General features: G+C 39.8%; 1 protein-coding gene across 1 annotated transcript in view; it reads right to left on the bottom strand.

Annotated features, from left to right (window-relative positions):
- The window catches only part of fyna (FYN proto-oncogene, Src family tyrosine kinase a), an 18,773-nt gene extending 3,497 nt beyond the window's left edge, over positions 1-15,276 (bottom strand). The window contains exons 1-10 of the mRNA XM_010788565.1: positions 15,097-15,276; positions 8,316-8,572; positions 6,092-6,188; positions 5,125-5,223; positions 4,807-4,910; positions 4,343-4,492; positions 3,578-3,742; positions 2,621-2,800; positions 2,147-2,223; positions 1,041-1,194 (exon numbers count right to left, since the gene is read on the bottom strand). Coding sequence (XP_010786867.1) covers positions 1,041-1,194; positions 2,147-2,223; positions 2,621-2,800; positions 3,578-3,742; positions 4,343-4,492; positions 4,807-4,910; positions 5,125-5,223; positions 6,092-6,188; positions 8,316-8,562 — 1,273 coding nt within the window. The 5' untranslated portion in view covers positions 8,563-8,572; positions 15,097-15,276. The remainder of the gene's footprint in view (positions 1-1,040; positions 1,195-2,146; positions 2,224-2,620; positions 2,801-3,577; positions 3,743-4,342; positions 4,493-4,806; positions 4,911-5,124; positions 5,224-6,091; positions 6,189-8,315; positions 8,573-15,096) is intronic.
- Between the last annotated feature and the right edge of the window lie 267 nt (positions 15,277-15,543).

The following is a 15,543-nucleotide window of genomic DNA, read 5'->3' as shown; positions in this document are numbered from 1 at the left end:
GAGTGAGTGTGAGTGAGTGAGTGTGAGTGAGTGAGTGAGTGAGTGAGTGTGAGTGTGTGAGGGAGTGTGAGTGAGTGAGTGAGTGTGAGTGTAAAATGTATCATGGAATTAAATTAAGTGGAATAAGTCATCTGCCAGCTCGCCAACTTTTTCCTCTGGCGTTGAGGTTTTGAAGAAAATACTGTGGTTGAGGACTAAGGGAACACTACAGAACAAATTAATCTCTATTCCAACAAAGACCTGCAAAAAAACGTTGCTGCCGGTTAATGCAACTGTAAGGTATTGCTTACTTGGAAGGAATTTATGCATCACTAAATTAGAACATGCTACACAATTAGTATAATCAGTAGTTATTAGTTGTTTTTAAATATTTATAGTTACACAGTTCCTCAATTAAATACACATTAGCTTTAAGCTTGCTCATAAATATGTAAAAGCGGTAGTAATATGTTATATAATTGACTGATTTGATTCACAGCCATGTTCTGTTATGAGTTATAAGGAGCGTCAAAGATCTCCAAGTGGATTTATGAATGTTTTATTCGCAATTACAGATGATATCACTGAGAAGTTCCAATCACACTTATTCTAAATATTTGAGCATTATGTCTGTGTTTTTTATGCAAACTTACAGCAATTGCATCCTAGGGGTTTGTAAAGTAACTTATTTTCCACTATGTTAATGGCCATCGCCGTAAGACACACAATTCTCCATGTAGGCATGCATAAACAAACTGACATTTATGAAGTATAGGCAGTTACCTTAAATATAGTGTTTGGCCTACTTACTACAGTCCTACACTGACTTCCTGTTTACATATAAGTTTGCTATTGATTTGACCCTGGTATAGATGTTTCCTAGCAACCGAATCACCAAGTGGTTACAAGCTTAAACATTCTTTAGATTTCAACAAGGCAACCCCATTTAGTAAATCACTAGTTTGGAACCGGCAAGTTCTTGTTTGGGAAGAACCCAGGAATGATTTGACACAAAAACTTGAATTCACTTAAAGCTGGTTCAGCCCAACCCAGTGACCCACCTTGTCTTGCTGTGTACTCATTGTCCTCGATGAGCCTGGCCAGACCGAAGTCAGCGATCTTACACACAAGACTTTCTCCGACAAGGATGTTGGCGGAGCGCAGGTCTCTGTGGATGTAGTTCATCCTCTCAATGTATGCCATGCCTGCTGCCACCTGGGGAATGGAGTTATTTTTTTACAATGAACATCATATCAGAGTTTCAAGGTGATTTGATGTGTGCTAGGCAAGATTTGAATGTAGATTTACAGCTATTTTACGAGCCTAAAACTATTATTACTGCCTCGTGCTTGAATGCCTCCGTCAAACAGTCAAGTAGATGTTTACATCTGTATCTGTCCACAACGTCAGCTTCATGTCCTCATCCTTTTATCCTATTAGATATTTGTGGAAAATGTTCATAATTAACATATGATTCAGAGAGTTAGAACAGTGACCTTGACCACCAAGTTCTCCGAGTCCAATATGACGTTTTTGCCAAATTTCAAAGTACCGGTAATTCTCTCAAGGCCTTCCTGGAATTACGTGTTCACAAGAATGCGGACGGACGCAAACAAACACAATGCCTCCGGCTGCAACTGTCTACTAAAAATAATAAAAGGGACTGAAATGTAAGGGGAATACAACGGACCTGAAAACCCATAGATGTGCCATATTTGACAAATAAAATCCATTATCAGATTGATTACTTATTGACCCTCGGAGAATCATGAATCACAGCTTCAAAATGGAATAAATGCAGCAACTGAGTGCACTTACAATAAGATTTAATTACTAAATGTAGATACTTTAGTCCAATTGCTTTAAGAATAAAAGTGTCCCAGACCAGTCAGACTGCTAAGTAACAATGTGCTAAATCTACACTCTTGAAAAACTGCCATGTTGGCCTGCTGAGATGAGGGTTAGCCTAATGAATCTGTAAACATTGGCAGTACATCAGGATGGAAATGGCTGCAAATGGGCAACACTTATAAGCTTAAATGAATACATTGGTACCAGCTGGATAAGGTTAAAGCGAATAAGCTCTCAGAAAAAGAAAATCGCCTCAGAGTGTTTTGGTAACAAATCCAGCGTGCACAGCATCAAGATTTCATGTTCAGTGGCGTACCTGAGCTGCCATGTCCACGAGATTTGGTAGCTTGAGGGCTCGTCCTTCTCCATCTTTAAGGAAGTCAAGCAAACTCCCTAAAGAAACAGATGAAAACGAGTTAGGAGGATCTGTCATCTTGTATTGTCTTTATCTGCCAGATCTTGACTCAAGATTTGGATCAAACTGAAGTAGCGAAAATCATTTCTGGGATTCCTGCCACATGTCGCACTTGGCTCAGTCTTTATTTGTCAGTTATTGCTGTGGTAACTGAAGATCTCTGTTTTCATCAACATAACTCCTGTACGACCACTAGTTATGTTTGTATCACTGATATTAGATGTGTGTTTATAACAGTATGCACATGCTATGAAGTAGGACACACACTGTACTGTCAGTGCAGATCCATAAATGATGAACACACTGTGTAGGTGTAGGTGTATGCATGTATTTAATATTCATAGTGTTTAAGTGTCAGTTGAAAATAGCATCTACCTTTGCACATGTACTCGGTGACGATGTAGATGGGCTCCTCGGACACCACGGCGTAGAGCTGCACCAGCTTGTCGTGTCGGAGCTTCTTCATGATCTGAGCCTCCTCCAGGAAGGACTCGGGCGACATGGTGCCGGGCTTCAGAGTCTTCACCGCCACCTTGGTGGTGCCGTTCCACGTGCCTGAGCGGGGGAAAAAAAGAGGATGTTAAAGGGAAGTCAGTGACTAATATTTCAGAATGATTTATAGATATTCGAAATCCTAGAGATACAATTATTGATAATCTTGAAAAATTACGATTCCAGTTTCACCAACTTATTTTCTTTTCTAAGCTCTTTTAACACATTTTTACAATCATAGTACAAAAAGAAGAAGTGAAAAGAAACAACAAATACATGCACATCTAACATTGAGTTACATAATGCTTTTCTGGGCTTAAGTTAAGTTTGGAAGGAGATCAATAAGGTGCTTTGAGTTGAAAACTTCTACGATATGACTTTATCTGTGTTTGTGTTACTTACAACCTTTGTGGTATTCCCAACATCTAACAATAACCCAATATGGGAAATATATAAAACATCAAAAATAACCTAAAACTAAAACATCACGTTTTTAAAGCAGGTAAAGATAAGCCATGTCACACAGACACCTATTGCATATTACAAATAAGTAAAACATAAAAAATACCATACATTAGCTTTTAAGGTCCATACAAACTAAAGCAGAAATCCGGAGAATTTAAAATGTCTTATTCTAGTCCAAATGGTCACTGAGTGTCAACAGATGAAAACTCCTAAATGATATCACTAAAAGCAAGCACCCCTCCCTGTGGGTAACATTACATAACTGGGTGTTAGTTTTGAATGATCCAACACAAGCAGTATGTTTCTCGAAAACAGTGCTCCCAGCTGTCCAAAATTGAGATTTTTGCCAAAAGAGAACGCCAAAAAGATACGCACCCATCCAGACCTCCCCAAACTGGCCGTTGCCGAGACGTTTGATGAGCTGCAGCGACTCGCGAGTGATCTCCCACACGTCTTTGGTTTTGACGGACAGGTCGGTGAGACGAGGCATGCCTTTGTGGCACGGTACGATCAGGCGGCAGCACAGCCCCGCAGCCCTGGCTGAACCAACCAAATAACATTGTCATTTTAAAGGGGACCTATTATGCAAAATCCACTTTTTCTTGTCTTGTATACATCAACATGTGTCCCCTCTGTGTAAAGAGATTCTGAAAGTTTCAGGAAAAAATATTCGCTCACTTTTTGTCCTGATCCATTTACATAAAAACCTGTCTAAAAATGAGCTGATCAGATTTTGGCCACTTTATGATGTCATAACAATTTTTTGGCTTGTGTAACCATTAGCCAATCACCAACCAAGGTAACCCCCCCCCACACCTTATCAACTGAATCTCTTCCTAGAGCACCACTGTGATTTAAAAAAAACGAAATATCTCTCAGAGGGGCTCCTTATTTTCATCTAAAGTAACAGAAAGAGAATCAGCACTTTTGAAACAGGGCTGAAACAGAGGGGATTATGGGATGCTACAATACAAGATCTGTTTGGTATTTGGAGCCAAACACTTCAGAGACATGTTTTGAATATATCTGAGACCTATAATATATTGATGAAAAACAGTATAAATAGGGGACCTTTAAGGGAAGGATCCATCATGACTTTACGTTTATGTACATCTTCCATAACTGTGGAGAGAGTCTCACCAGAGTAGTGCTGCACCAGCTGCTGGAGCGTCTCAAACTGGGCTCTGGTGGTGATGTAGTAACCTCCACTGTCCAGCTTACGAATCTTATAGTGTTTGACGTGGTCTCCCTTGATGTCATCCCAGTCCTGGATGGAGAGTGAGTAGGCTCCTGGAGCAGAGACAACATTATTAAGAAAGAATGAATGGTTTCAAGTCGACTAGAGCAAATCTCCGGTGAGTGTGTAAAAGATTTAGGGCAATGAAAATGGAGCACTTACAGAGTTAATGACATATTAAACTGAACTCTAAAATGGAATGTTGGTGTAATATTCAATTGTGTTTGTCTATAAATAAACAGCCTGCACTGCCACATTCATGTCATGTAAACTAAAGGGTTCCTAAATATGTATTTGTTTGTTTATATTCGGAGTGTTTCCCAAACTTTAAAGTATTTAACATGTTAGCATATTCGATGAGGATTACCTTTGGTTGTTTCACTCTCACGGATGAGGAAAGTGCCTCTGGCGTTGCCGTTGGAGAGCAGCTGCCTCTCTGCATCCTTTCGGCCTAATTTCCCAAAATACCAGCTGCACGGAAAAAAGAGAAATAATCAAAATATGGTTAGTAATATTTGATTAAATACTTTTTTCAATACGATATCTTCTATTTTTACTCTAAGTGCCGCTATGCCACAGTTATAAAAAGACCGTGAGATGAGCTCTCAAATATTTATGATATATTCTCTACTGAGGAAGCTGTACTGCTGTGTGCTCATATATAAAAAAAAAAAGTTTTACTCACTCCTCAGCTTGGATTGAGTCCACTGGAGCGACGTAATTGCTGGGAATGTAACCAGTTCCACCTGTAGTGAGAGAACGAGCCTCCCACCAGTCGCCCTCACTGAGGAGAGGAGAATAAAAAGGGAGATGGAGGTTGGAATAAAGCCATCAAACATTTACACATTATGCAGGCAGGCAAACAAAGACACTCAGAAGCGGATCAGATTTATTGGCTGTGTTGTTTTGAGAGCTGAGGAAAGAGCACATAAAACAAACTACAAAACAAGTTGTTGTTCTGCTGCGCTGGCCCCTGAAGCTGCAGTGATTTATCTCTTCAAAGTCGGACTGAAATCTGAGTCATCCCCTAATTTATGTCAAAAGGGAGAACTAAGGTCTTAAGAATGTGATATGGTTTGGGTCAGATTTTTGTAAGGCGACACCATCATAACACCAGCTCTCAGATGTCAGTATCAGTCAACACTGCTATGGGAAGTGTCCACCCAAAAGCTCAGAAAGAGTTTCCACAAATATGTTTTATCCTCTTGTAAAATGGGAAAATAGATAAAGTCGTAGTATATATATAGAAGTTTATATGTACTCACAGAAAAAACGGATAGAAAAGGATTGAAATGTCTTTACACTATAAGGATAGGATAGTTACCAAATGACAGGGTCTAAAAACACGCCACACCACATATGGATTGTTTTTAAAGCACAGCAATCCTGTCACTATTTCTACACCACAATTGTGACAATCCATATTTCACTTCTAGAATGCAAACCATCAGAAAGCTATCATTAAAACAAAGTGTCTCAACATGCAAAACAACCCCTATAAGCCGGGTCAAGGCTACAGAGTCATGTTTCCTTTGTCTGTGCTTATGAAACACCATTTCAGCAGCATTCAGACAGGACAGACAAAAAAACAGAGAGTGGGGAAAGAACGACCGCCTCCCTTTATGCTGTCATGCAGATGTTTCCACACTTACGTGCTGTTGAGGATCTGGAACCTCTCCCCCTTTCTGAAGCTGAGGTCATCCTCAGTCCTGGCTTCATAGTCGTAAAGGGCCACAAACAGAGTCACCCCTGCAGGGATAACAACGTGACATTTTGGTGGTTAGAGCTAGCAGAGGTGAATTGTTTAGATGCAGTATTATGTTGGGACTCTCACTGTGGTTGTTATGTTGCGTTTGTTCATCTGTTTCCCACATGGGCTTCTCGGTTATGTTATGCAATGGCAATAGAAATCACTGCCCTCTTCATTTATTTTTTGCAGCCCATCTGCTGCTTTTATTTTAACCCCTAATTCTCATATTTATTTTATTATTTTCTACACATGTCCATTATATATCTACTTTGACAGAGAAACGTTCCAGATGATTGTATCTCAAATTTCATTGCGTCCTATAGAACATTTTATTTTAAATTATTTTTGGCTTTTAGCTCACTTTTTTGGTTTTACACTCTTTTTCAAAGTTTGATAAAGCCACTGTAGGTACATGCTCAACACCAAATGGCATACAGACACAGTTTATCAGCCTAAGAGACTCATGTTTCCCTCGGGACTTGGGTGCAGACGAAAACAGAGTTAAAAGAAGAGCAAATATTGAAGCTATATTTGTCACGTGACCTCTATCGGCTGGATACTGTATGTAAATTAGCAACCATTAGCTTAGAGTCGTTCCCCTAAGCAAGTTTATAAGCTTAATACATGCCACGGTTTACATATAAAACATTTACCATACAATTAAAACCGGTTCAACATGCAAATGCATCGAAGTCTGCCTTCAAGCATTTTAAGACAGAGCTTCCTGTAGGAACAGTTAACGCTGCCAAGGACTGTATGAGGGAGGCCAATCAAATGTATCTGATGTGATTTGAAATGGCCTTGGACTCCCTGTATCTCCTAATAAGCTTGAGACTGTAAAATGATTTCATTTTCTGATATGATCTAAATCGTCTCTGGACACACAGTGCTGCAATAAAACCCTGTGTGTTTCCCTTTAAATGCAGTGACCTCCAAAATAAACCCTACAATGACCGAAGGGCTCACTGTGTCACAGGCGAACATGTTGATAACTTCACAAAGGGGTCACATGAGGATTTCCCCCGTGCTAGTTGACTGTTTTTTTTTTAAAAAACTCAAATGTTAATGTTGTTTACTGTTGTCTCCTGGATTACTCTTTTCCATTTATACATGCTGGTGGTGCACTCCACAGATGCAGAAAGTTTGGCTGTGCTAGAGTAATTTACATCAAAGCAGGAGATGCTGTTGATTTACGCATCACACATTACATATATCTTTAAAATCTTAAGTAAGAGAGTGTAAAGAAGATTTCACCACTATTCAGCACAATGCCTGATCTTTCTGGTCGTGAAAGTGCTTCAAAGAGCAATTTAGGTCACTGTTTCTTTTCCATTAGCTTTCAGACAGTGGACATTCATCTTCTGCAGAAACGAGGACAATCGCATCACCAGAGTATCACCACACACAGGAGGAATCATGTATTTACTATAGGACGAAGAAAGAGTTCAAACTATTTTTACATTTGAAATTCCAACCTTGCTCTGCAACCATTAATGAATGCTAGTCAGTTAACATAGCAGATATTCGCCTTTTTATTGAATATTGGACGAGGGCCAGACAGTGAGTGGTTTTCAGAGAAGTCTACAGATGTTTACAACTTAGATCAACATTTCATTTCTCTTTTAATTGCTGTGTTTGAAATGTGACCCCATTTTAATGACAGCAACATATTTCAGAATCACAAAGTCATCTTCTCTTAAAGGAACAGTGTGACATGTTGAGGAATACACTTTCTTGCAGAGAGTAAGAGATGTTCAATACAACTCTTATGTGTGTAAAACAAATATGATAATACAAGCAGCAGGCAGACAGTCAGCCTAGCTTAGCATAAAGACCAGTAAATGAAGGAAATAGATCTGCTAAAAAGTATTTTACCCCAAAAACCTTATTTGTTTTATTCTATGCGGAAATTTGTTTATGGTCTAACACATTGACAGAAGATTTTACATTGTGGCAATAATGCTCAATAATAAACAGATAGTTTGGCATGAAAAAAGTATCACAAAACAGCAACAGCCTTTAAAACCTGTACCCCCCAAACCCTATTAGTTACTAAACAGCTGCCTTGTATTCAAACCAATTGACATGCTCCACAGACTCGTTTAAAAAAGCTCCTTGAACCTCACCTGTTCCTCCTCGAGACCGAAGCGTGCCAGACTGCGAGGACGTGTGGACCCCTCCGAACACGGTCACCCCCTGCGAGGCGCCGGTGTGGAAGTTGTTGTAGTTGGGGATGGTGTTGACCCCGAAGCTGGGGTAGTGCTGCGGCGTGGGGTCGGACCCATAGCGGTACCCCGAGTTGTGCGAGATGCTGGTCTCCCGGTCATCGGTGAGTTTTGCTGCTTCTTTGTCCTTACATTGCACACAGCCCATTCTCTCCTTTCTGTGGGTGGAGAGAGAAAGAGAGGAAATTAGTACGTGGGTGAAATAATAGCTCAAAAGCCGTCTCCATTGGGGAAATTATGATTCAATATTCCATTATTTCAGAGCTTCCTCTGAGGGTTACAGAAAGCCGTATGAAACATCTTTCAATTAGGCTGAAATTAAACACGATAGTTTAAACTCCATTACTAATTATACTTAGGCACATAATGGGACAGAGATGCAGTGTATGAATAATGTGAACACTGTAAATATGTGTACAGATACTCGATGCTGAGAATATCCACACTATAAAAGAATTTACCAGCTCTACTTATCATGGTTTAATTTTCCATCTTGTTGCACCACCACACTTTTAGGAAGAGTTTACAACCAGCCATTGCATTTACAAGTTGGCACAGACTTTATTTTTTTGTTTTCTCTAAAAGTAGCCACACAGCCAACTAAAGATTCAGTTAAAATGTACTCTTAACAGTAAACCGCTCGCAGACTTTACACTGAGTCCCATGACAGGGGCTGGCCTCAGTAAAGCAAACCAGTTTCTGTAATGGGTAAGGCAATCTGCTTTGCCAATTTAAAACAAAAGAGCCTTACCATCTTTATAAGACCCAGTTAAACTAATGCACATTTCAGCTCACCGTGCCCCCCTTTAAGCCCTGCAAGCTCACAGGGCCGCGGAGAGGAGGAGAGCGCAGACAGACTGTTGTCTTTTATCAGCCCTAGAGGCCAGCTGACTTTTGAGATGGCTAATTGGAAACACACTTGTTTACAGTCGCTGTGCATGGGTGGAGGGGGTGCTGGGGGCAAACACCTGGGCGGAGGAGACTGAGGAGGAGGGAAACAAAGCTTTTGACCTCAGCTAAAAGATTCAGATATTAACAGAAGAGCTAGTTGACTCACAGGTGGTGTCTCTCTTCTGTCAAGAGGGATTTATACAACAAGAAGAATAATCATCTTTTGAAAAAGGTTTTTGCCAATGATAGGGACAAAATAGTCGGTTTTGGACAAGTGAAAATGCCAAATATGTTATACAACAATACCCAGCAGCAGCAGCAGCATCACACACAGAGTAAAGATGATTTTGGAGGAAACCGTTTCAGCTAGAAGAATCTCTTTGTATCTCATTATTGAAGATTAAGAGATGAATCAATTCATCAATTAAAAGAAAGAAAGACAAGACAATTCTTTTGAGCATTATTATGTTGTTTGGCACTTCAATTGTGTAAATTCCCTGGTTTTCATGTTTTCTTTGAGATTGAACTAAATATGTTCCGTTTTGGACAACAAGGCATTTCAAGATGTAACTTTGGAAACATGTGAGCTGACTGCTGACATTGTGTGCACCAAACATTGACAGTGTTGCAAACCAATAAAATGTATAAACACTATCTTTCTTTGAGCTGGAGTAGGAGGCATGTCTTGAAGGACACCAGAGCTTAAGCTACAAAGTATATGACTGGATTCCTTCGGGCCTTTTTTACATTTACAAGCCAGAAACCCAAATGCCAACTTCAGAAAAAAGTGCAAACAGATGTGTCACTTGCTTCACAGGCAAAGTTAAGCGTTGTTGAAGACTTATATATTGCACGAGTATTTCACTTTTTCAAGCAAGCACCTCACATTTGTCATGTCAAAAAGTCCATGATGCTTTGTTATCCTTAGTCTTGATGATCGCTGCCACAGCAATAAGAAATAGTGTTTCCTCCTGCTCACGGGCACGTACAGTAATGCAAGTAAAAATCACAGAAATAACCACCATGCGTCCCAAATACAAAAAAACAGAAAGACTCTTTAGTTTCTCCAGTCCTATATTTTCTCCATACTAACTAACAGAAGAATGGAGCCACCGCAGAGAGGAGGAAAATCATTGTGATTCATTACTGCCAATGAAACCCCATAAATACCCAGAAGAAGAAACCAGCCCAGCAGTAGCATTACAGCATGAGCCCAGAGACCAAAGCTGTGGGACCAAAGACTCATATAGAAGAAGGAGCTGATTCTCTCGTAATCCTTAAAATAACAAATAATCTTCTTTCATTTCTTCTGGTATTTACCGCACAACTCTCTACGGTGCAGCCGGTATATTAAAAGTATAGATCCACCTTAAAACAAATGTTAAGCCTGCAATTTTCATTAAGGGGAAAGGCTCTCGGAAAACAGTAGAAATGAAAAGGTGAAGCCTGTCATATCGTCAATGTGACAAGCTGTCAAACTATATATGAATAAGTCAAGGAGATATTGCAAAAACGAACCCACGCACATTTAGTGCTGACCAGCCGATGAAAACAGGGTTAGTAACTTATTAAAATCTGTGACAGCTTTGGTGGAGAATTGCACAAGCATGGACATATTAACTGGAGTGACTGCGACACCACGGGTCTGCTTTCTGGTGGATTTTCTCTTTAACTGGAGTGATTGAAATGAAAATAGCACCACATCCACTCCTGGAGGGATCAGAGTAAATGAGGGGAGATCTCACGTCGCCGTGCTGCCTTCAGGGATTATAAAATTCCTCCTGCTCTTGAAGTAAAAAGACTGTAGCTTTAACATGTCTGTAACTATTCTGCTGCATAGAATATAGGCCATCTTGTACTGTTTATATATATGTTCCCTTTGTAGTATTTGTGTAATAAACTTTTGCACATGGACATCAGTGTGTACGTTGAGTTGAAGTTGCTCGATGAGAGCTTTAAAAAAATCTTTGGACATAACAAACGATATATATCAAGTTTAGCTTGAGAGCAACAGGCAGATGTATCACATTTTCAAAATAACATAATAAGAGTTTCAGAAGCATTCATCACTGACTTTCAGATCCAAAGGACGACCACTCTGTTATTCAATTACACGCATGAAAAGGCACTATGGATCATATCAAAATGTCAAGACAAAGCTCTGCAACGTAGTGATTTTAGGTGCGTTTCAGGGACACTAAACACATACTAGACTGCTCCACGCCTGACTCAACTTTCTCCCCCCCAAAAAAGCAGATGATGGCATCACTGCCGCGGGGTTTGTTCCTTTCCGTGGCACGGCTTGGGTATAGCATGACCACCTCACCCTGCAAGAACGCTCATAACGCTATTTTCACACCCAAATGAATAGCTTGCCTCCGAGAGGACCACACTGCCATGATAAGGAAGCTCCAGTGGGGACGGGATCGTAGCTATGTGGTGTGTTGTAACAGTTATTGGCAAAAAGGCAGAGACGTGGAAGAGTAGGAGGACTTGACTTTAACACGAGACGGACAGAGCTATCAAATTGAAAGTCCTCCTCTTGATTGGCTCAAGATGTAGTCTGAAATATGACTTTAATGTCCAGCCATATCTGTTTTAAAAAATTTTATTAAGGTACAAATTGTTTTCTGAACAGAAATGAACTGGGTAGGGGCAGTACAAAGCTGATGGGATCAACTGGATTTACATTTTCTGGTTGTTTTTTTATGCTGTGTTAATAATCTTTAGTAAAAACAGAGGAGCTGGGAGCCATAATGAGATACTAGGCCATTTATAGTAAGGCTGAGAGATCAATATGTGAAATTAAAAGGACAGACATGTCAGGGTCACACAGCGTGACTGATGAATGACACAGGAGATAGACAGACAGGCTGTAGAAACAGACATATGCGCTGGCCTGAAAAGACAATGCATGTCAGGACTGAAAATGTAATAACGGGCACTGGTGTTGATTTATTGTAGAGATTAGGTAGTCAACCCCTTAGTTGTCAACAGCCAAAAATCAGCAACATTTTTCAATGAATTATTTGAATGGTTCAACGTCATTTTCCAACCTTTTTGGGTTGTTTCTTATACATGCTGTAAAAAACAAATGTGTGCTTTGGTGATCCAAAATCAAATCCACCTTTTTCAAGCTTGATTAATTAATTAATCGTTTTGTCTTTAAAATATTGTTGTTTTTAAATGGCCATTTCTCATTTCAAAAAACAAATTGTTTTTATTTGAATACCAGCTCAAATCCCATAACATATCATAAAGAAAAACTGCTTATTCTCATATTTGTTTAGAAGCTAGAACAGCTTAAATGTCATCACTTTGCTTGAAAAACAACTGAAAAGATTCAAATCAATAGGTACGCTCTCAGCTCAAAAATTGAAAAACAACAGTTGGAAATTTGACTTACAAATTAAGCTCAACTGTTCCCTACATCTTAGAATGCCGTCATTATTTAACCTCATGAATGTGCAAATCTCTCCAGAATACAATCATTTTGCAATTCAGCCCAGCCTCTAACAAGACAGCTCTGTTAGATTTGAAATGTGGGGTCCCTTTACACTCATGACACAAAACAAGGTCAACCCTCCCACAGCCCTCCTACTGAAGCCACGCTCGCAACGACCTTATTCAACTCCTAAAAATCAACTTTCTGTTCATTCAACAAAGAATTGACGTAAAAGAAGATAATTTTCTCTTGTGTGACATTTGAATGCGTATAAAACTCTCTCCTGTGTTTGCTGGACTCAGTACAACTCAGACAATCTCCTCCTTATGGCAGTCATTCTCTGAATAGTTACAACATTTGCTTGTGTAAGACAACTGAGTTCATTCAGTATATCAACAACAAGACAATGGCCACATTTCACCCTGCTACAAGATTATCAGCACAATAACATGCAGTGTTGAGGCTTTCAAAGCATTCTTCTCATACTGAATGAACAGAGGTGGCTATAAAACCCACAGCTGAGCTTCATACAGTACGTACGCGTGGGTTTAAGCCTTGACTGTGTTTTGGTGTCACAATGTTCACATTTGAGTATGTTGAGTCATGTTTTTAAATCACTAAGCACATTGTAAAGGCCCATTCAGTCAGTGAGATTCGTGACTGGTTGATGAATATTTACCAAATGAGAAAAGGGCAAATTAGAATAAAATGAACTTTTCTCTTTTTCCAGAAACAGGAGCAGATTCTTGCTGCTTCTGCCTGTCAGTCTGAACTGGGGGGTTTAAAACGTTTTTTTCCAGATCTGGTGCCAGTGAAGGGCAATGGTCGGTGTAAGAATACACTGGAAATATTGATGTGGTGGGTCTACAGAAATGGAGGTTAGAAGTTTTCTGAATAACACTTGCGTTTAAAAAAAGAGAACTGAGGACGAGCGAGAAGGTGTAAGAGTGCTGCAAATAGCTGATTCAACCAGTTTGTAAAAAACAGTGTTACTAGTATCCATTTTGGGAGTTTTTCAAATGAAACACTTATCTTATAGACCTTTTATTTACCTATCTCTTAATGGTTTCTTTTCTTATAGATGCTATGCGCTTCCAACCAATTTTCATTCAATTGGTCCAGTTGTTTTCCCAAAATACTGCTGACAAACACACAAACCGAAGTAAATAAACAAAGTAAACAATTGCATTTTCTGATTAATATTGCAAAATATTACAAATTAAGAACACAGTCACTTTTGAGAAGCACATTTCTTAAATAATTCCTCCATTATCAAACAGGTGCCCAATTGATTTATGTTCATCATCTAATTGATAATTAAACTAACTGTTTCAGCTTCAACTGAAAATCAGCATTAGCTGCTGTGACTGTTTGTGTGACATGTGTTGACCTATAGATAGATACACAACTACTTGATATGTTGTTAATGAATACATGTTGCTTTAACCAAGCAATTAATTAACCCCTTACTGGGTCAAATTAAATGCCTTTGTGGGGACATACTTCATTTAAACCTAAAATCAGTCACAATTAGTGGCTTATACTACAGTGTGCCTCATAAGTAGGCTAAACTGTATGGACAGAGAGGGCCTGAAGGGGAGTATATGGTGCATGAACCATAATATGCAACTCCTTTCATTCAAAATTCATACACATCACGCACGACAGTTGTGTAGTCATTCATGGACCAATGACAGGCTGGATACTGAAAGCTTCAGGCTGCAGACCCACACACAGCTAACTTATTGCACATGGATAGAACCGAGGCTTTAGCCCCCAGCTACACACTGTGTACACCAGCCCTGGTGTTTGCCAACAAGATGGATGGCTGCACCTCCAGACACATCAGATAACCCGATTAGGAAAGCTTTAAATTGGATATTAAACAGCACGGCAATGCAATTAGCTTTAATCATAGCACAATTATTTTGGGGTGAATCAATAGGAGGATGTCTGGAGGCCATTGTGGCGTTCATCGTGAGTGTGGATGGCCTCAGTGGTCAGCTATGCTCTGCAGCGCATCCATCCCTGCTGCAACACAGAGCCCCCTCTCCACAATCACAGCACTGCAAAACATCATCCACAATTACGAGACCACCACCTCTCTCTGTGATTTTACCCCCTCTAAAGGCAACGCTTCCCGTCAAATATATGCACGTTTATCTGCAGGACGACTAGAGGGAATACTGGCAGTATTGCAGCGACCCACAATGTGTTATTTATCTCCTCTGCTCTCTCTTTCACCGAGATGAATTCATCTCGCAGTCCACAGCGCAAAATAGGGGACTAGGCGGGTGCACCAATTTAAATTCTACACAGAAAGATAAAAAACAAAGGCGTGCTTACCGCAGAAAATCAGATTAATCCATCGGAGTTTCCAGTGGGACTTTCGTGCGGAGTTCGTAGATATTTTTCTACTCTCTGTGAGTGTTTTTCCTTCGCATTGAGAGAGAATCGCGGTCCTCCCTGCCCGATTCAGGAGCTGCTGTCGCCGCCGTGCGTACAGATGATGACGAAGGCGAACAGTCAAGTTCACAACAATAAAAGGCATCGCTGCTGGTTTTTCCTTTCAAAATAAAGCTGTTGTTCTAATGTCATTGTAATGTGAAAACCACAATACAGAGTGTCAAACAAACATGAATTCACATGATTATAACTTATCTGATCCTGCATGAGCATCATTATGTCAAGAAAGACCGGTATATGATTTGTAAATGACTTAATTCCGTGCTTTTATTTTGATCTGCAAATAGTGCTTTGTTTTCCGGTTTATCTCTTGACGTCTTGACGTCG

Source organism: Notothenia coriiceps, unplaced genomic scaffold (genome assembly GCF_000735185.1).
Source record: "Notothenia coriiceps isolate Sejong01 unplaced genomic scaffold, NC01 NC01_scaffold00031859, whole genome shotgun sequence".
NCBI lineage: Eukaryota > Metazoa > Chordata > Actinopteri > Perciformes > Nototheniidae > Notothenia > Notothenia coriiceps.
Note: the sequence above shows the minus strand (reverse complement) of the source record. Positions and strands in the feature narration are given on the sequence as shown.